This window comes from Rhinolophus sinicus, linkage group LG02 (genome assembly GCF_036562045.2).
Source record: "Rhinolophus sinicus isolate RSC01 linkage group LG02, ASM3656204v1, whole genome shotgun sequence".
Taxonomy (NCBI): domain Eukaryota; kingdom Metazoa; phylum Chordata; class Mammalia; order Chiroptera; family Rhinolophidae; genus Rhinolophus; species Rhinolophus sinicus.
The window spans coordinates 73,250,158-73,272,804 of record NC_133752.1 but is presented as its reverse complement, the minus strand read 5'-3'; the positions used below and the strand labels follow the sequence as shown (position 1 = coordinate 73,272,804).

Genomic DNA, 22,647 nt, shown 5'->3' with positions numbered 1-22,647 from the left:
TCTACCACTGTTTGTGTTTCTCTACATCCTGACCACATCTTTATACAGAGTTCTTTATTAAGCCTTCCTTGAATTATCCTACTTTGAGTACACCATCCGTGTCCTGCTGGGGTGAAACCTGCTGGAAACCTGAATGATGTGAGCTGCGAAGAGAGATAGAAATACGCAAGGACAGGGGAGGTTTATTCACAGGGTTTGGTTTTTAAGGGTTAGAGAGTCTTGGATATATTGACAAGCTCATGAAGTTTTAACAGCCAGTGCCTCTTTCAAAGGTGTGACCTGAGAGGAAAGAAGAAATGGGCAGAGAGCTCTTTGCTAGTCACTGGAGTTGATGACATTACAAGTAGCCTCACCACTGTTGCTCAAGCTATTCTAGAACCTGTGTTTCCAGTTTGACCAAGACAGTGCTTTTGCCAGCTTTGCCCATGGCTGTGTTGGCAAGTGTTGGTTTGAGCAATGAGCTGATGGAAAAGTAGACACAGAGTCTAAAGAAGGAGAAAGAACAAAGGTCAGGATCTCAGCAAACCCAGGCACACTGCAATGCACCAAGACACTCAGACAGTAAACAAAGCCGTTGGTATTTTATTAAATTTTGCAATGCTCTGCCTGACCCGACTTTACCCACATTGCCAATCTCCTCTATTACCTTTCTCCAGTTCACTGATTCCACCGCATTTCTCTGTCTCTGGGGCCTCCTTTCTCTGTCTCACATAATATAAGCCCTGCTCTGCTCTTAAGCTTGAATTCTGTCCTTTCCACTGCCTGCAACCTGGCACTTGCCCGACTCTTATCCTGGCAACTTCTTCCCCCCTCAGATCTTATCTTAACCACCACTTCCTCAGCAGGCCAGCTACCCAATCCAAACCAATCTCCCTTTGTTACTCTCCTTCAGAGAGTTCTGGACTCCTCTTTCATAGCAGTCACATCTTAAAATTTATCGACATGGAGAATTTTATTTAGAGAGTCTCCGAGATTTTCTTATAAGCTTTTTGTTTGTTTTCACATCTAAGTCTTTAATCCATCTGGTATTTATTTTTATATATTGTAGAGGATAGGCACCATTTCACAGTCTGTACCTCTATAGCACTTTGTTGGAACTTCCTACAACTCTTCCTCTCACTCACGCATCCATTCAACAGTTGTTTAATGACTCATGACCTTTTACTAGGCCCCTTACTGCACACAAAGAATAAAAAGAGAATATCCTTATCACAAAGGATAAGAGAATAATGACAGAGCTTCTGGGTCCGAGGCCTGGAGAAGAACTAAATATACTTAGGGAAGCAGACATGTGAATGGAGAAATGACAGTTTAACAAGGTAACTGCTTGATGACGCATGATGGCTATAAGCGTCTGTAGTTCTGGCAAAGAATGTGTTTCCATCCTTTTGAGTCTCTCACAGTTTATAGCACTCTGTCTTACCCCTCCTAAAAATCAATAAATACTTTAACAATTAACCTGAGTGTAAAATCTTTCTTTTGTAAGCTTTCACTTTTCTCCTAAGGGCCAAACGCATTTCAACTACTTACTAGATATTTCCACCGAGATGTCCTATGAGCATTTCCAACTGAAAATGTCCTAAATAGAATTCTTCCCTCTGAAACCTAGTCTTCCTTTATTCTGCATGTCTGTTGTCTGAGATCGGAAGCTCAAGAATTATTCTCCATGCCACCCTCTCCCTAACCCCACATCCAAGTAGTCACCAAGTTTTGTCTATCCTAGATCATAAATAGTTTGTGACTCTTTTTTCTTATTCCTTGGGTCAAACCTTTATTATCTCTTCCCTGAATTGGTCAAAAACATTCCAACAGATCTCTCTGCCTCTTCTCTTTTTTCTCTACAATCTGGTAGTCACCACCAGTCTTATTTCTGAAACACAAATCTAACACTATCACTCCCTTGCTTACAGTCCTTTAATGGCTCTCCAATGGTTTTAGGATAAAGTTCAAATTATTTTAGCTTGGCTCAATAGGATCATTTCAATGTGGCTGTAGACAAATCTATCCCACACAGATCATCTAAAATATAGAAAAACTTACATACAGAGTTGCTCAGTGAGTACTATATTAGGTTTCTATTGCTATTGTAACAAATTATTACAAATTTATGGCTTCAAACAACACAGAGGAAAGGTAGAAAGATCCCTAGACTTTGTAGCTCTGGTTTTATTTTTGTGTAGATGAATAACCTCTATCTGCTTACGTCATGATCCAATGGGTTTTCTGTAATTTGAAGACAACTGCAATTATAACTGATAAAAGCACTTTTTTTTAAAACTTTTATTTATGTAAGTGTGTTTTTCCAGGACCCATCAGTTCCAAGTCAAGTAGTTGTTTCAATCTAGTTGTGGAGGGTGCAGCTCACAGTGGCCCATGTGGGGATCAAACTGGCAACCTTGTTGTTAAGAGCACTGTGCTCTAACCAACTAAGCCAACCGGCCACCCCAAAGCATTTCTATAATTAAAATAAAGAGGAAAACTTTTCTGATTCTAAGTTACAGTTCCCCAACTCTTTGTCGTCCATTCCATAAATACACCAAAGTCTCTGTTCTTCTAAGCTCTGTTCACACTCTTTTCCCTAATGCCTCCTTACTTCTTTCTCTAGCAAACTCCTACTCATCCTTCAAAGCCCTGTTCAAATATTACACCCTCACAATTCTTTCCCAAGCTTTCCCTCAAACAGATTTATCATCATAGTTCCCATGTCATTTTGTCTATGCTTCTATGATAGCACTTTGTACACTACATTGTATTTGTCTGTTTTCTTGACTGTCTCCTCTATTGAACTGTGAGGAACATGTGAGCAACTGGAGGGTCAAAGCCATGTTTTGCATTTGTTTCCTTCAAAGCTGACATGACACTTAGTATATAGTACGTGCATAATAAATGTTTTTCTAATAAGTAAACACGAGACTGAAAAACAATATCCATATGTTGCTAGCCTCTGGAGTCGATGACATTATAAGTAGCCTCACCACTATTGCTCAAGGCATTCTAGAATTTGTGTTTCTAGTTTGACCGTCAGTCCATTTGCCAGGCTTGCCCATGGTTGTGTTGGCAAGTGTTTGTTTGAGCAATGAGCTGATGGAAAATGTTGCTAAATATCATCCTCTCTTTCCTAAGTTAATCCCTGTCTTCTCTCCACTTCTGTTCTTTCATTTGTTTTTAATCGGTAAAAGAATAGTTGAGGAGTTAGAAGTTAGGGTATGGGTCTTAGTACTTGGATCATTTTAATCAAGATGGGAGTGGGGAGAATTTGAAGTCATGTTTGATTGAAAGTAGGGAAAATGTTGAGAAGCATAGTAAGTAATTTAGGGCAGAAATTGAGAATTAAGAATGAGAATCCCTCAGTCCCTCCTATCTTGAATCAGAATCTCTCATGGTCAAAAGCAATGTGGCTTCAGCAGACCTTGCCCTAACTCAGCCACAGTGTTGAGAGTTTGAATCCCAGCTCCACTTAGCCACCTAGTTGGATAGAAACAGCTTCTTCCTCTGAGAAAGAGGACTAGGAATACCTGCCTGCCCAACGCTTAGAATGTTGCGGCGCTCAAAGGGGATCAGCCTATGCGTAAGATTTGCTATAACACCCAACATAAAACTGAATCGTGTAGCTTTATTGTGTGTAGGAGAAACTCCATCAATGTTTAGTGAATAATTGAATGAATGAATGAATGAATGAATGAGCCCCGTCTGCTAATTATCTTATGTAAATCAAAGACTAAATACAGGAACGACTTCATCTTTAGAGTTTATATAAAACCTCAGCAACACATATGACATCATCATTACGAAGAAAGCTCTTTTCCCCACTAAGCTGCTCATCCTTAGACTTTCTTCATCAGGACAGAATTTTTTATTCCATCATTTGTGATACGGCTTGAAATGCACCATGCCTGAGAAAGATAACATCGAGACTTGAATGACATTAAGGAGTACATGACTGTTTTCCTTTTTTAAAAGCATGTTTTAATAAGGACTAAGGGGAAAATTTGATTGGTTTTACATTTTAAAGAGTAATATAGTGTACTTTGTTATCTGCACTGCTACAAGGGAGAATAATGTGTGATCTAGAAGCTAGCCACTTACCGCTCAGGTAGGCTATAAAAGCGTCCTGCTATGTCCTCCATCTTTCTACCCATGAAATTTTGGACCTCCCGCTTAATAATATTGTTTTGAAGTTAAAAATAAAAAGACAATATAAACACCTAAATTATCAATTTTATATATATATAGTGTACATATATCTATACCTACCTATATCTATCTATGTCTATCTATATCTATCTATCTATATCTATATATATCTATATTTATATATATATAGATATAGATATAGATATCTGACGTGGAAGACTATCAGAATAGATTACAGGGAATTCTATTAATTTATCCCCACATAACAAATGCCCACTAATCTGCCCTTGCTATGATCAAAATAGTCATCACAAACACCATAATGAAAAAAATCCACATGAAGAATCGGTCTATGACTTTTGCAACCTTCTTCCATTCGCTCCCCTTGGAATTGGTGGCCTTATGGTCTTTGAGGCATTTGGCAATGTATTCGATATTCCTTGTCAACACTTTGTAGCGTGCACAGTAACTGTCAGCATCCCGTGAGTTCTCACCCTGGCACCCCAAGTCATTCTTTAAGAGTTTGTTCATTTCCTTCTTTCTGGGACGGTCTTTGTTCCTGGCTGTTTTCAGATTGGTCTCTGGAAGTTTGCCATAAACCTTGGTGAGGAGGTCCCGTTCCGTGTCGTGGCGGGGGCTAAGGCAGCTCTCCCCCACATCGTAGACAAACAAGATCCTGGACATGTATTTCAGGATGACCACGCGGGCCCAGTGTGGCACTGGCCGGGCCTCAGCTCCGCAGAAGTGGATATTCATCACCATAATGGTCAAGGCAGTGGAGGCTGTGATCAAGGCCATCGTGGCTATGTAGTATTTGCCTGGAAAAGAAGAACAACCAAGTTAGCTTAAAAGTGGCCTCATGTGTGGCTCAAGAAACAAACGCTTATTCTAAAGAAACTGTACACACTAACAGTTACTAGTATAGACTGTCGAATCAAACTTCCTGGGTTCAAGTCCTGACTTTGCCACTTACTAGACTTGTGTCCTGAAATAAGTTATAAAATCCTGCGAAGCCTCAGCTTCTTTAACTCATAGGAATAGAGTGAGGCTTAATTGATACATGTGAAGTTGTGAGCACTGTCCCTTGCACTGAGTTAAAAGGTTTATTTAGGTTTGCTGAGAACATGATGTGAAAAACTCCCACTTTCTGAAAACAAACAATTAACGACCTGGGCCAGCTCTCACAATTGTCTTTGGACCTCATTAACGTGAATGCTCAAAAAGGAGACACTGTGACACTATCAGTCTTTAACATGTGATTGCATGAAGCAAACATCCATGAATAAGAAAAACTGAAGAAGAAAACAATGAAGATAAGGGCACAAATTTATGAAATATAGAACAAAAAACTAAGAAGATGAACAAAACCAAAGGCAAGCTATTTGAAAAGAGTAATAAAATTAATAAACCTTTAATAAGGCTACTCGTGGAACAGAAGTAGGGTGGTGGGGAAAGAGAAAGAGGATATTAAAAAAATAACAAAACAAAAATTTAGAAAACAATACAATAATATAAATAGCTGAATGACAATACACTTGAAAAACCCTAGATAAAATTTCTAGAAATATATGTCAAATTTATGAACACAAATTTGTGTGAAAACAAAGAACACTTGAATAGAAATGGGAATTAATAAAATACCTCTACTGCATACCCTCCAAAAATGCTCTAGGGCCAAAAGATTTTATAGGTGTGTTTTACCAAACTTTTAAAGAACAGATAAATCATATTTTATGCAAGTTGTTCCAGAAATAGAAAAAGAGGGAAAACTGTCTCACTAATTTTATAAAGTCATTTTATCCTTGATTCCAAAAGTAACAAGAAAGCCCATTGCAGTTACAGACATATTTGAGAAAATTCTAAAAAATTATTAAGCCAACTAAATCCAATGGAGTTTTAAAATTATAACCTATCATGATAAAGGAGAGTTTAGTTCAACATCAGAAAACCTAATTCATCTTTTTTTATGGCAGATTAGTATTCCATTGTGTATATATACCAGATCTTCTTTATCCAATCATCTATCGAAGGACAGACAGTTATTTCTATGTCTTGGCCACCATAAATAAAGCTGCAATGAGCATCGGAGCACATATATCTTTACGGATAAATATTCTCAGATTTTTGGGTAGATACCCAGAAGAGGGATGGTTGGGTCATATGGTAATTCTAGTCTTAAGTTTTTGAGGAACCTCCATACTGCCTTCCATTATTGCTGCAACAACCTGCAGTTCCACTAACAGTGTATGAGGGTTCCTTTTTCTCCACAGCCTTTCCAACACTTATTATTTGTTTTATTTATCGATGATAGTCATTTGGAACAACATGGATGGATCTTGAGATTAATATGCTAAGTGAAATAAGTCAGACAGAAAAAGTCGAGAACCATATGATTTCACTGATATGTGGGATATAAAACTGAAAGCAACAAAGGAACAAGACGAACAAACATAGAAACAAAAACTGATAGACACAGACAATAGTTTAGTGGTTACCAGAGGGTAAGGGTGGAGGGGGGTGGTAGATGAGGGTAAAGGGGATCAAATATATGGTGATAGAAGGAGAACTGACTCTGGATGGTGAACATGCAATGTGATATATAGCTGATGTAATACAGAATTGTACACCTGAAACCTATGTAACTACTAACAGTTGTCACTCCAATAAACTTTAATTTTAAAAAAAATTAAGAAGGAAAATAATAAATTAATTAATTAATTTAAAAAAGAAGAAAACCTAATTGACTATATTTATGGGGTAAAAGACAAAACTTACATGATTATCTTAACAGATGAAGACAATGTATTTGATAATATTCATCATCTGCTTATTACTTGTTAAAAGCTCTAAGTAAACTAAAAATAAATGGGACGTTTTTTAATACGGTAAAAGCTATGGGCCAGAAGCCTAGATTAAATGCTACATTATGAAGAAAACGTCAGCACATTTCTCTAAAACTGGAAGTACATTTCATAGGTGCTACAAATAACAAATTGTGATCGTTAATAAATATTCTCAAGATCTGTGTGTACCCTTCCTTAAAAAAATATGTTTGATATTATCACAGAAACAGGACAAGTAATGCTGGCAAAATTCCTGAGACATGACCTAAGACATCTCTCTTCAGAAATTGATCCAGCTTGCTATTGAATGTCACTATTAAAGAAGAGAGGGGGATTTGCCAATTGATCCTGCCTCAAATAGGTTTATGATTGGATGTCCTCACTGTCAGTCATTTCTGCCACAGGAAAAGTAATAAAAATGCTGATACATCTCTTCCTCTTTATTAGTGGTGGTGGTGGTGGGTTGGGGGATGTAGAGAACTTTCTGTATCTATTTCTTTAAAAGGTGTGTGCGTGTGTGCGTGTGTGTGTGTGTGTGTGTGTGTGTGTTTTCCTTGGAGAGACATAACAAGAAAGAAATTTCCAAACAAAGAAACCAATGTATAACATCTGAACAGCAGTGAATACTGGATTCAGTAGAGGGTAAAACGGTACTACAATATCCCTTTGATAGTGGTCTCTAAGTCTTAGTGTTGTGAAATTTCTCCTCATTGCTTATTTTAAGAAACTACAAATTAGGTCTAGCTTCTGATTTGGGTAAGCATCTATTACAACAGCACATCACTGAGATAGAGACGTGGCAGAAAGTAGGTATTGAAGGTGTTAGGAGGGATTTCAGAACAAGGAAGGTAAAGAAAACGGAAGGTAGGAATGGTAGTCTCAATCTATATTCCTACTCTTAAAGAGACATTTCATTATTGCATTTTTTCTTTAATTAAAGTTTATTGGGGTGACAATTTCATTATGGCAGATTTCTGAAAATGTGTTCTACTTTATAATCACTTCAGATTTCCAAATCTTGCCCAAGATTGCTAAATCAAACTTTTTGTGTGTAGGAACCTGCATTTGAACAAGCCCTCCCACACCTATTATACCAAGTAAAGGTTGAGAATTATTCTATTAAAGATAGATGGTAGACCGAAAAATCCAGCTCATCATTTCTATCATGTCTGTTATTTTTCCCAAGAAGAGACCCCTTTTGATGTGAAAAGATAAAAATAGTCACTGTTTACTTGGTACGTACCATATATGCCAGGTTCTGTGTTAAGCCATGACCCATGAGGTATCAGTTACACATTTTACAGATGATGCAGCAGAGACTCAAAGACTATATAACTTGTCTAAGGTGGATCAAGGAATGAATGGTGAACTCAAGAGTTCAAATACAAATTGCTTCAACTTCAAAACCAAGGCCTTCACCTATAAGCCAGTGTTTTTTAGATTTGAACAGAAAGTGCACCAAAATCACCCAGAAGACTTGTTAAAACAGATGCCAGCCCTCACACCCAGAGTTTCTAATTCAGTAGGTCTAGGGTGGGCCCTGAGACTTTGTATTTCTAAAATGCTGTGGGTCTGGGAACCACACTTTGAAAACCACTGGCTCTAAACTATATTGCCTCTCACTCTTCTTTTGTGTCAACCTGGAGACCAAAAGACCAGTTTTATTTCCCAAAACCACATCTGTATTCAAAGATACAGAAGACACCAACTGAAGTATGTGACAGCCTGTGTTGAGTGTGAAGCTGACCTAATTGTTATGAGTTTAAAGGCATAGACATAACCTCAGTCACTACAAAGTTAGGCTTAAAGAATAAGACCCTTTAACTCACCTATCAGAGGCACATTTTCGGAGGCCGGCATGATCTCTGCCACCATGAGCTGAAATACAGTCATGGCCAATAGGATGGTTACTCCCAAGGAGACCTTTTCCCCAGAGGCTGCTGGTAGATAAAAACTCAAGGGAGCCAGAAAAGATATAAGGACGCATGGAATAAGGAGATTGACGATATAGAATGAGGACCTCCTCTTCAGAAGCAGAGTGAATGTCACATCTGGGTAAGGCTCAGAGCAGCAGCCATAGGAGATCACGTTCTTCACAGCAGGCATTCCATGGACCTCCCACTCCACATCTTCAATGAAGTCGGAGAGGTCACCACTGTCCAGGGCATTGAATATGTCCACCTGATTGCCATTGTAGGTCCAGGAACCAAAGGTCAAGTTACACTGCTGGTTATCAAAGGGGAAGTAGGTGACATCAACCACACAGGAGCTTTTGGTGATAGCTGGTGCATCCCAGGTGATCAACCCATCATAACGCAGGACCACATTTGTGTTCACAGGCCCAGAAGATTCATCATCAGCCCTGGAGGTTAGAGGAGGAAAATGAAGCAGCTTGCTAGAAGAGCTCACCAGCTTATTACTCCAGACAGCTCACCAACCTGTGCCCATCACTCTAGTGTCTTTGGCAATGGATCACCATTCTCCCTATCACCTTGGCTTGAAAATCTGGTATCAACCCTAATTTTCCCTTCTCGTCCATCTCCTGTCACTAATCAGGGCCAAGTTCTCTTGGATTCTTCCTTTAAAGCATCTCTGCTCTATGTCCTTTCCTCTCCGTTCCCAATGCCACTCTCTCCATACAGGTATGATGACAAAAGGTAAAGCTGTCAAAACTAAAATCTGACAGGGAGGCTCTGCTTACCTGATTTTATTAACTTTGGGCACAAAACCATTAACACTGCTTTTTGTTTCTGTTGGAAGAGTTGTACATGTTTATTGTAGAACATTTGGAAAACAGAAAAAAAATTATTCACCATAATCTACGAGATAATCATTTACTCTGGATAAATTTTCTTTTTGCTCTGTCAACATTTATGCCAAGCATTTTTGGGTGCAGAACTTCTATTTTCCTTTAGGGAATAACTCTGTCACCACTGCCATTGCAAGGCAGATGGACTGTTGACCAAGCCAGGATAGGAGTTATGACTTTCTGTCAAGCGGCACAGCCAAAGATAGACTCTATAGGAAGGGAGTTAGGGAATGTATACCCTGACCTCACTTTCTTTTCTCCCTCCAATTGTCCACTGTTGCTTCCCATTGGCCAAACCCAACCAGAATCCAGAGGTAAGGGAGCCCACTGTCTGAAAACATCACCCCAGCTACTCAGAAGTAGTTTAAAAACATGACTATTTATTCGCTCTCTCTGGTTTCTCTGATCACATCATTTTACAGCCCAAAATTTGCAATGATTTCTTTCCTATTGTCCGCCAAATACTTCCAAAGTTCCTTAGTTTAGTGTTCTAGGTGTTCCATAATCTACTTCCATTCAACTTTTGACCCTGATGTCTTCCATTTGTCTCCTTCACTCACACTCCACCAATCAAGGCGGAAACCCTAACACATCTTGTGAGTTTCTCTCTTACTCAAACTCTTTCTTCTAGCTAAAATATTCTGCATGTACAAATCTAATACATCCTTCAAGACCCACATCCTCTGAGCAGCCTTCCCTGCCTTTCCAGTCAGATGAACTTTCTGTCTTTGAAGAGCCCTGGCACTCTATTTCTATATAATAAGAGATTTACATTTTTATGCAGTATTAGATGATTTTATGTCCATTTCTTATTAGACTATTCCTTGAGGTCAGAGACTGAGTTTTTAAATCCTAATTTACCCCCCAACACACTACAGAATGCCTTGCACAGAAGAGAGATTTAACAAAGAAGGGTAGGTAGGTAGGTAAGTGGGTTGGTTGAATAAATAAGGCTCATTCTCCTTTAGAAAGTGACATGATAACATAGAAATATCAGAGATTTTGGTTCAAAACCTGATTCAGGTTTTGTAACCTCAAGCAAAGTATATCTTTATCACTTACCTGTAAGAGTAGAGATGTCATACTTCAAGGTTTCTTTTTAATTTTTATATTAAGTAAATAACTATGTATATTAATTTCTTTCTACTATTGTAACAAATTTACATAAACCTAGTGTCTTAAAACTACAAATTTAACATTTTTATAGTTCTAGACGTCAAAAATGATGTAGGCAAAGTTGTGTTCCTTCCGGAGGCTCTAAAAAGGAGAATCTGTTCCCTTGCCTTTTCCAGACTTTAGAGGCTGCCTGCCTTCCTTGGAACAGGCTTCCTTCTTTCCTTCACTCTGACCTCTGCTTCCTTTGTGGCATCTCCTACTCTGACCCTTCTGCCCCTTTTATAAAAACTCTTGTGTTTATATGGGGCCCACCAGGATAATCCAGGATAATCTCATCTCAAATCCTTAATTTAATCACATCTGCAAAGTCCCTTTTGCCATGTAAAGTAACATAGTCACAGGTTTCAGGGATTAGGGTGTGGACACTTTGGGCGCCATTATTCCGTCTACCACACTATGTAAAGCCCACCTCTGCCTGACACACAACAACTGTCCGAAATATATTATTTTCTCCTCTTCCCCCTCTTTCTGTTTCTAACTCGGTCCCATGTTCTCAACTAGAGTATGAAAACATTAGAAGAACAAAATTTCAAAATGGAGGTCAAGAGAGCAGTATTCAATAATATGACCCTAAGAGAATATTTAAATTGTTTTACTTTCAGGCAGTCCCTCCTCCCTTTCTATATCTGATCAAAGACTGTACTGACTTTAGTTGTTTTGCACTTGAGTCCAGCCTTTTCCAGTGCAGGCTATTAAAATCCCATTCCCTGAAACTGGAGGAGTGGGCTGACACCAGAGAACAGTGAGAGTGGAGAGAACCGTGAGAGTCAGCGAGTTTTTTTTAGTCCCCAGAGAGTGCCTGGAACCTCAGCATAGCCTGTCTATTTACTAGTCCCACAATCCATTTCTTTTTCTATCCCCAAGGTCTCCATCTCTCAAGTATCCCCTTCCTTCTCTCCCATGTTGAAAGTTACCCTCTTTCCTTCCAAGGGTAACTTTCCTTCCTGCATTGTGATTTCTTTCCTCCCAAGTCTCCTTCAGGATGTCACCTCTCTTGGTCTCTCTGGCTCCTCTAGTCCCTGCCCAACTCTGTTCCCAAGTCTCTCTTGCCAACTTCCCTTCCCACCCTTCTTATCTCTTTCTGCACCCTGCTCTCAAGAGTAATCAATATCTGTTGCTGTTATTTTTACATCTTGGTTTTATTCTTGCCATTTGACTTCTTATCAACGTGTGCTCTTTCAAAGGTCATTCATAACTTGCAAATAGGCAAATCAAAAGATCCCATCTCTGTCCTCTCAATCATCTAGGCTACTTAAATGAAACTTAAAGCTAAATTCTAGATAAATCTTTCTGAATACAATAGGGCACCCAATTCTTCACTAGGTCTAAAATCCAAGTATTAAAACTTCCCATTAAAACCTAACCATTAGAACTCTCTTATAATAAATGCACATTTGGAATTTCTGTAATCCACTCTTTACCTTTTCTACAAATGTCAGGAATCCTTGCAACTTCTTATACTAACCATTGTATTGGCCATATACTTATACTAAACAACCTTACCAGAACTTTGAGTCCCAATTTATTTATTCCTTTACGGATTTGGTAATAAAGCCAGTATCTGCTTAAACCATTATATTCATGAAGAGTTCACTACCTCTTGGGAAAATTAATTGCTTAAGTTATTAATTATTATTTTTTTAAATTGCTTATCTTCTCTTGAACTTCTACTCATTGTCTTGGGTTTTGCCCTCTGGAGCATTTTTCACTCTTTTTTCTACCTTATTTTCTCTATGATTGCCTAGGATGGCCATCAAGTCTTCCTAGGAACTTCTCTCTTCCAAACTAAGAATCAACAAATACAACTTCTCCTCATTTGAAGCAGCTTCCAGGCCCATCACCATCCTGATCACTCCCTAACAAGCCTAACACCTGGATTCAGGCACCAATGATGAACCTAAATATTAAGCATCTTCCTGCCTAAACTATCTTTATCACACCTGACTGGATCACCGCCTGGATCACCCCTCTTTCTCTCCCCATTACCACTCAGGAAGCCCATTTTGTGGTCTACGATGTTCTGTGCCATCTTCTGAGAAGCAGTTATATTATATTTGGGATCAGAAGATTCTGTGGGTCCAGAGATTCAGCTAGAAGGACCAGGGTCAGGGAAATGGATAGGACTGGGGTCCCTCCTTTGCCCAATCTTTTAACTCTCTTCAGTTCTGTTTTCAGTTGGCTAAAAAAAGGCAAATGACGTCTGACCATAATTACATTTAGAGTTTTGTCTGAATAGTAAAATTCTGACATTTCTGAGTAGGAGAATGCAAAGGAGAAGAGAGGATCTGAAACAGAACTATCGGTGACAAGAGGGGAGGGAAGACTCAAGAGTCAAACCAGAGGAACAGAAAAATGTTGATTAATCAGTGTATTAAAGGCTTTGTGTGTGAAAGGATGGGGGACAGAACCCACACATTTCAAGGCCAATGATCTGGGGGGGAGGGAGAGAGAATGGGGACAGAATTTATCAAAGCCACAGAAGGTTTATGTGAACTCATGAGCACATAACTGGCTTCTCTGATAAGTGGGGCCTGGGGCAGGCTTAACTTAGGTTACCATGCACGCTTGCAAAGAAGCATTTCTGCAGGAGCTGGTCATTGCTTCAGCCAATTCAAGTGGGAAGGAGAGGAAAACCAACATTCTTTTGTTTTCCAGAAAGAATTGTTAGAACTTATACCGTGTGTCCCCGAAAATAAGACTGGATATTATATTAAGGTTTGCTCCAAAAGACGCATGAGGGCTTATATTCAGGGGATGTCATCCTGAAAAACCATGCTAGGGCTTATTTTCCGGTTAGGTCTTATTTTCGGGGAAACACAGTAGAATGCTGTTGCTGATCTATGTAAACTGTATTCTCCGGTTACTTTCCTGCACCCTGTGGGTGAGATGAGGTAATGGATATGTTTCCTTCTCGCCATGTGTGTGTTTGTGTGTATGTGTGTGTGTGTATGTGTTGTATGTGTATGTGAGATAGACAGACAGACAGAGAGAGCGCGAGAGCGAGAGAAAGAGAGAGAGAGAGAGAGAGAGAGGTGGTGAGCTGGAGTAATAAAGCACTACCACTTGGATGTTATCTTGCTAGAGAAAAGATATGGAAGAGTCTTCTGGCCACTCAGAGTGGGGATTGGTTAGCAGGATCAGTTTTATGATTCAAGAGGTCGTAATCCCTGGAGGAGCTCTTTGGGTAAGAAGTAAGACTAAAATCCAGGCGCCAGGATACCAGTGTTGCTTCCCGAAGGAAAACTCATTCCCACTAGAAGGCTGAGCTCTCACAAGAGCCCCTGTGAGCTGCCCCTCATTCACCTCATTCTGAGTCAGAGGAACATTTCCCAACCCACAGAAACTTGAGTTCCAGAATAAAAAGAGAGAGAAGCCCCTTTTGAAAACAGATGAAGCAACCGAGCCTGAATTGTGGCCAAGCCCTCTAGTTCCTTCTCAAAGTGTGGTCCATGAACCAGCTGCACTAACTCCTGGAGCTTACTGAAATGCAAAATGTCAAACTCTAACCCAGACCTACTGAATCAGAATCTATATTTTAACAACCTCCTCAGGTGATTTATGTGCACTTTATAGTTTGAGAAACATAAACCTTACTTACCCGTTTACTCAAGCCTCCTTGCTCTAGAACCAGGAAAACGCCACTGGTGATTTTAGAATCTAGTTCATCCTCCACTCCAAACAAAGTTCAAAATCCATAGGCCAGCTTCTAGCTGACCCATTCTGATTTAATCTTAGTAGTATCACTGTTATTGATACATGATTTTGGACAAGGGATCACCACTACTATGGGTTGAATTGTGTCTCCCCCAAATTCATACGTTGAAATCCTAGCCCCCAGCACCTCAGAATGTGATCTACTCGGAATAGAGTCATTACAGATATAATTAGTTAAGATGAAGTCACACTAGTGTAGGTGGGCGGTGGGCACTTAATCCAACACCTTATAAAAGGGAAAATGTGGACATAGGCAATACATAGAGAGAACACCATGTGAAAATGAAGGCAGAGCCTGGGGTGACACTTCTACAAGTCAAGGAGCAACAAAGATTGCCAGCAACCACCCGAAGCCGGAGGAGAGGCCTGGAACAGATTCTTTCTCACGGCCTTCAGAAGGAACCAACCTTGCCCAATACTTGATCTTGCGCTTCTAGCCTCCAGAACTGTGCGCCAGCCAACACATTCCTGTTGTTTAAGTGCCTCCGGTTTGTGGTACCTTGTTACAGCAGCCCTAGAACACTAATACAGCCTCTACAACAGTTTGTTCCCTGAAAGGGGAATGTTATCTCTAAGCTTTCATGTGCTGTTATTTTATCATCTACGATTTTAGTACCATAATTTTAAGGCCTAACAACATGAATTGGTACTGAATTTATGCATGCTTTAAATATTCCTTTTTCATCATGTTAAAATTCTGTTAAATCAATAGGTTCCTTCCTGAGAAACTACTGCCTTGCACTTACTTGTTATATAGGACAATATCTGGCCTCCACACCAGGTCGCTGGGGATCCTGATGGAGTCCAGCCCGTCATACTGGTCTCGATCCCACGTGAGATATGCATCATTCCAGATTTGGCGGATCCACAAATAGACAGTCAGAATTTGGTTTCTTTCATCCTGCACAATGAATCCAGATACAACTTTGTCCAGCAGACACCTCAACAGAATGCCCTCCATCTCTAGAACACGTGTTCTTCACAACAGGATTTCCAAGAGCACTAATCTATTTTCAGTACATAAGTAGGAGCTTTTTCAGTCCATCCCCTTGCTTGACTGCCTTAGTGTTTGGAATGTAAAGTGAACAAATATTTAAGTCGTCAGATCTTGGCATGGACCAACTGCCCAAATTGCCCCCAAAATTGATCAACTGGTGATTCACTTGAATGAAAAAGTGAGGAAATATTTCCAATGGACAGAAGAAAAGTTTTTCCAGTTTCATAATTTTGTGTAATTAAACACCTGTAAGCACTAAATAATGTATGGCATCTTAAAACACCACTTTTCTTTGTTTCTAATTCATATAAAATTCACATAACATGAAACTCACCATTTTAACCACTGTAAAGTATACGATTCAATGGTTTCTAGAATATTCACATCGTTGTACAACCCTCACCACTATCTAATTCCAGAACATTTTCATTACCCCAAAAAAGAAACCCTATGACCATAAAGCATTTCTTTGTCTTTCTCACTGCCCCCAGCAACCACTACTCTCCTTTCTGTCTCTATGGTTTTGCCTATTTTGGATATTTCATAGAATTGGAGTCATATACTATGTAACACCACCTTTCTTTAGATGATCTAAGACTATTACTGTTAATGGGCAAGATTAGGTAACATTTAGTGAAATTAACTTTGTAGAAAGCTTCTTTTCCCTGGTGTCTCCTTCTTCCACCAGCTTGCACCCAGGGCTATCTGTTCTCATCCCCTCTCAAATTCACAGATAAAGCATCCCTTTGGAAAGCATTATTAGTTTCCTTCTAAGCAACATGCCAGTGAGTCACCACTGTATGACACTCACCATATCCTTAATCTGAGAAAGTGTAATCTGCAGCGTGACATTCAGGACTTTATCTGTATCTTCTACTGGACGAAGAGCATTGGAATAATCTTCAAAAAGGTCATTAAACAACTTCTGAGCATATTTTCCATCTGCTGTTTCAACAGCTGCTCAAAAAGAGACTTAGATCAACATTCAGTGTCGTGTATTTCAAGGAAAATAACAACAGACTGAGGACTAGAGTTGGGAGGATCCAGCATTAGCTAAGGACAACCTTTGGGTCGATGAGAATTATTTTTCTGGCATGCCCAACCGTGATCAGCACCAATCAGTAAGAAGTATGGAACACTTCCTTGCAGTTAGATTATTGGTGTGTTTCCTGGTCCACCCCGCCTCCCACCGAAAAGTGCACCCACCAGCCTCTTACCCCTCAGTCTCGAGGCAGCAAAGTAAATCCAGTAAAAGGAGATGTAATAATGGGGCCAGTTCATCTTTTTCCTGAACCTCTATAAATTCCCAGCCAGGCAGCACAGTCTTCCAATTTCTTCTGTGAGTGGGAAGGGTCTAGGTACAAAGATCCCGCTCTGCTGCAGACTCCAGTAGCTGATGGAGCACTCAGGCTTGCACCGCACAGAGAGCCCCAGGTCCTGAGATCCAGACCTGCCCTCCCTCCCCTCTGGTAATCCGAGACTGGCAGCTCCAGCAGCTGAGATGCCAGGAGCCCCAAGTGGGTTAGGTCAGGCAGTGCTGCTTTGGGGGGGACCGTCCCAGTTGAGGGTCTCTAGTCACCCTCAGCAGGAACATCCAGTCCAAACTTTTGATGGGGAGAGAGGTAGGTGCTCAATACCCCTAAGATTCCACCTTAATAGAATGGGTACTTTTTTACATCTGCAGCAAGCAGATTCAGCCTGAGTCCAGGGGCTAAAGGAAGCTGAGCAGACCCAGCCATGGGGCAGCCCTCTGGAAAGCCTATACGCACTTTGAGCAGCATTTGAAGAAGGAAAGAGAAGAAGAACACATGGGCCTTTGGGTTTCTTCTCTGCCTTCAGTTGTCCCACTAGATACAGATCCTGCGTAGTATGTGTGCGCCTGTGTGTGGGGTGTGTTGGAGGGGAGAAGAGCATTTCACCCCCTGTGGAAGCAGTGATTTGGACCCAGGTTGGACTGCCAGCCCAAACCCTTCCTAGCTCTATAATACTGAGCCTCCTGATTAGACACTGGGAAAATAATATGCCCTCTCTCCCAGAGTTACTGGGATACTGTATGCAAAAGCACTTTGAAAATTGTAAAGCACTATGTAAATGTTAGTGATTTTCACCTCTGATTGGCTCTGCAGATCCAGAATTTCCATATTTACCAAGTCCATATTTACCAGGTTCAAAGGTTCAAAGGCTACTAACTAAATCAGCAGGAGAATGACTCATAAGTAGAGATGGTATTACCAAGGATGCTATCCCTTTGCTACCTCATACAATTTCTCATATGTGATCTAATTTTGTTCCCATAAAAGAATGTCAATTTTCAGTTGTCATAGATAGCCTGCCCTCCTCTCGCCTGGGGAAATTGCCTTGGAAAACCAAATGAAGATCTTTCGGTCGCCTGGAATCAGAGAAAGGAAATTGGATAGCTCTAGTTGGTCAGGTTACAGCTGGCTGATGAGTCACCCTGTCCTTCTTCAGGAATATATCCTCCAAGTGGAACAGACACTCAAGCTGTCAGCTAAATGTGTTTCTTAATTGCCTATGCCCTTCTGTTGATTGTGAAGACATTATTTTCCTGACGCCCTAGTCTGACTCACCCATCAAATGACACAATTCCTAGTGCCCACACTCAGGCCTCCTTCAACAAATCATACACTCTGAAATCTCCGAGGCTGAAGGTTCTTTTGAAGTTGAATTGACATCTTCTTTCATGTGAGGAAACTAAGGCCCAGCGATGCCCAGTCTCTAGCTCTTCCTTAGTTCAACACCATACAAAAAAGAGAGACAGACAGACAGAGACCGACAGATAGACATAAAGACAGAGAGGGAGCCATAATATAGTGGTCCTATAGCTTGCAGGACACCAATGGGAGAAGAAATCCATTAAATTCTCTATTTAGAGTTCAGTAAGGCTGAAAACAGCTGGATAGGCTTTAGACTGGTTTTCTAAAATATGGGCTCAGACAATGAAAATAATCTGAATAAACTTCAGCCATACAGAAATTTGGAACCTTCCAAGTGTACTCCATTTCCTGAGCACCCATTAATTTAGGATTGGTCCTATTTATTGGCATGTTAATTAAGGTTCACAGAGCTCTAAACTATTTCAGTTTGGAAGTTCATGATTCTCATGCCAGCAGCTACCTTTCCCAGGCTCATGGGTAGAAATTCTGACAGCATCTCACCACAGTTTTTGCAAAATCATCCCCTGAGGGAGTATACTCTGGCCAGAGAAAAGGGACCCACAATTCAAAATATTTCTAGAGCACAATAATCCTTTCAACATCTGCACCTTTTGAGAAGCAGGAGTCCCAAACCACAGTAAAACATTCCAGCCATTTCAGAGTTTCTGGGAGCCAAATCCTCCCCTATATACCAATGCTGAGGCATTTATCTATTGCCAAATATGATATTAGGGTATTAGAGACATTCCACAAGATCTTCATATTTTTTTAAACACAATTTGTATCATATAAGCAATACATGTCTACTGTAGAAAGTATAGAAAATCAGGAAAAGAAAGGTCACCCAGAGGAATCCAACCAGGCAGAGATAGACAGGGTTCCCACAGCAGCCATCTTTCTTAAATGCTCATGTCCTTGATATCTGGAAGGATACAGGCCATTAGCACAACTTTGTCTTGCTCCAAACAGATCCTGAGTTACATAGAAGTGAGGATGCTTCTAAATAGTCTTCCTGCTCTCCTGGGGTTGCATTGTAGTTCACACACAATCTGCCTTGAATGGTGTACCATCCTTTCATGCCCCTCTCTCCTTCCCTCAGGGTCCCTGCTCAACCCTTTTTGGTTGAAGCTGCTGAGAACTCTTTGCCCACCGGGGTCAGGTCTCCTGGAGCACCCCTCGCTCCATTCCTGGAGGCTGATGGCAGTGTTCCAGTCTCTTAGAATAGAGCCCCTGCCTGACAAAGAGTCCCAGTGAATTTTTTTGCTAGAAGACCCTCTCCCGATAGAAGAGAGGGAATGGAAGAGGACAAAGGGGTAAAGAGGACAAATACCTGCTACATGTATTTTTCTTAACAAAAATTGCAAAAGTCAAACATAATGTCGTAAAAAGGGTCTTACTCCCCACAAATTAATGTGGCATGAATATTTTCTCCATTTCATGAAATCTACAATCAGAATATTTTTAACCCACGAAGAGCTCTTAGAGACCATCTAGCCGAGCTCCCTCATTTTACAGATGGAAAACTGAGGCCCAGAGAGGGGGTAGACAGGAAAGGATGCTGACTCTCCACTGAGAGCCAAGCCAGAGGCCCGCAGCCTCTCTTAGGAGCATGAGCTCTAGGCAGAGGAGAGCCATCTTGGGTGCTCAGAGCTGTGACACCTGCTAAACACTGCTCCCCGACTCAGTGAAACCTCAGGAGATGCTCCAGGGGCCTCCATGCCTGAGGGAGCACCTATATTACTGCTACTTTCTAAATTTGCTGGGTTCATCCTGGGCATGTGCCTCGAAGTTAAAAAACTCAAATTCCTTTAAAGGAATAGTCTCCCAATTCTTTCACCACGCACCAGAGTCTGGGGTAAGTTCTGGTAGCCAGGGTGCCAAGTCATGCCCAACAGTCTACCCACTAAGGCAGAGCTCTCTGAACATTTTCTGGGTTCTTTCTGTCTTTATTTTTATAATAAAGAAAAGCAATATAATGCCAAGTTTAATAGCATAAATTCTGGAGTCGAACTGCTTGGATTCAAGACTGACCACCTATCACTTACCAGCTGTGTAACTTTGGGCCGATTACTTAACCTCTCTCTGCCTCGGTTTCTTCATCTATAAAATGGGGACAATTATAGTAGTGCATGCCTCTTAGGGTTGTTTTGAGAACCAAATGAGTAAATATTAGGTTGGTGCAAAAGTAACTGTGGCCTTTGCAATTATTTTCAACCTTTTATTACTTGGGCACCAACCTAATACATGTGAAACTCTAGGAACAGCACTTGGCCATAAAGAAGTGTTAAATAACTGATATTTAGAGGGGGGAATGCACCCCAGTATTTTTTTAAAAATTGAGCATGTAACCTGTAGCCACAAATCCATCTATCTATCTATCTATCTATCTATCTATCTATCTATCTATCTATCCATTTCTCTCTCTTCCAACCCCATCCACTGTCATTCTCTCTCTGTTTCTATCTCTCTCTCTCCCTCTCCCTTCTCTCTTTCACCAACTTCTTGAAAGACCTGACTAGAGGATAATCATTTTATCTGACACGCAGTTTGTACTATGGGTGGGAGAATATCAGTCCTGACATTTTCTTGTTGTCATTTTTAATTGCAATATTAGTATTATTGTCAATCCACAGTAGATTTAATTATTTACTTAGTTTTGTAGTAGTTTTTTTTTCTTTTTTTTTTTTTTCAGATTGAGCATATAATTTATTGTTCAAATCAGGATATTTTTGAGAGTGAACTGGAAATTATGCTGGGACAATTCCAGAGCAGCAGGCTGGATGTTCACCCTGGACAATCTATTAGGCTCTGTGCTCAAACCCTCCTAAGAGGAGACAAAACAGAGTTTTCTAAACATAAGAACTTGCTTAAACTCAAAGTAGCTTAAGGCCAAGACAGTTTTATTTTAAAAGCCAATTGTGTTATTGAAGAAAAGGCTATGTTTTCTCCCAATTTGAACGGTGGTCCGGGGCTGCTTTGGCAATTGTGAAGCTATGCAAGCTCCTGGGCCCCGGGTTTTTGAAACAGGCAGGCAGGAATCAAGGTACTTTGGACCGGAAACAAGAAGTAACAGACCTTGCTGAAAGTATTTTCAAGTTATAATGACCTGGTCCTGGGCCTTCACACCCGGGCTCCAGCAGAGGGATGGCGACCAGAGGGGCAGACTGAGGTGCATGGCCCAGGGGGAGCCAGAGAACTACCATCCACCCACCCCGCCCCCGCCCCCGCCCCATCCCCTCAGTGCGGTGCCCCTCTCCCCTCATAGTAGTTTTTAAATCCTCTTATCCCCTTTGTGAGAGCCAACCAATCTAAGTCTAGCACACGGGTTGGCAAGCTCATTTTATAAAGGGCCAGATAGTAAATATTTTCAGCTTTGCAGGCCATATGGTCTCTGCAGCAGCTATTCTTCTGTGCCATGGTTCTGGGAAAGCAGCCATGGGCAATGTGTAAGTGAGTGAGTGTGCTGTGTTCAATAAAACTCTCTTTATAAAAATGGGTGGCCAGCCATAGTTTGCTGACCCTTGATATAGGTCATCACATCCTTAAATCCACTTCACTAGGCTCAAGAAAACTGCAGTAGGGGCCAGTGTCCCAAATGAAGACGGAGCACAGCCTGAAGGGAAAAGAGTCATGATCACAAGCTTGATGTGGGCAGACGTGCAGTGAGGAAGGGACTGACCCTGAGTGTAGCTCAGCCGGTTAAATTCAAACTGTGTGTTTGTCATGTGGAGTATCATGCGGGGTCTCTGGTCCCGCTCCCCACACAAGGACGTGGGATATGGTGAGTCCAAAAAGGAACACCCACGGAGCCATAGATAGGGGAGTCATACCACTATATTCTCGCTGGCGGCTGAATTGGAGACACAGGAAGCAGGAGCCACACGATCTGTAATCCGCTGTTCACTTCTCTGCCTGCCCACCAACTAACCAACCAACGCAGCCACGGTAGTTATATCAGTGGCTAATGGCTAACTGGTAACAGCTGATGGCCAACTAGTCACAGCAGATGGCCACCTAGTCACAGCTGATGGCCATCTACTACCCGAGCCAGCACCCTTCCTCCACGCGAGGCCGAGAGCCTGGAAACTGCTGTCTGGGACTCTGTCCCCACAAAACCTAAAACTCAACTAACTCTCTATGATAATTTCCTGTTTTGTTGAACAGTTTCCTTCCACTAAGTCATCTGTCAACACCTCTCCAACAAATTAGAGCCCTTCTATGAAGGATTGTTGGGAATACTGGCATCTGCACATTCCTAAGAGGTTCCCAGGTAGACGTTTCTCCTCGGTGTCATCATAA

At 40.9% G+C, this 22,647-nt stretch overlaps 1 protein-coding gene across 1 annotated transcript; it reads right to left on the bottom strand.

The window, feature by feature from the left end:
• Positions 1-1,861: 1,861 nt before the first annotated feature.
• Positions 1,862-17,860, bottom strand: CHRNA9 (cholinergic receptor nicotinic alpha 9 subunit). The gene is made up of 5 exons (XM_019751892.2): positions 16,891-17,860; positions 16,485-16,630; positions 15,423-15,577; positions 8,807-9,339; positions 1,862-4,952 (listed from the first exon to the last, which is right to left on the bottom strand). The coding sequence occupies exons 1-5, from the start codon at positions 16,952-16,954 to the stop codon at positions 4,411-4,413; spliced, it is 1,440 nt and encodes a 479-aa protein (XP_019607451.2). The 5' UTR covers positions 16,955-17,860; the 3' UTR covers positions 1,862-4,410.
• Between the last annotated feature and the right edge of the window lie 4,787 nt (positions 17,861-22,647).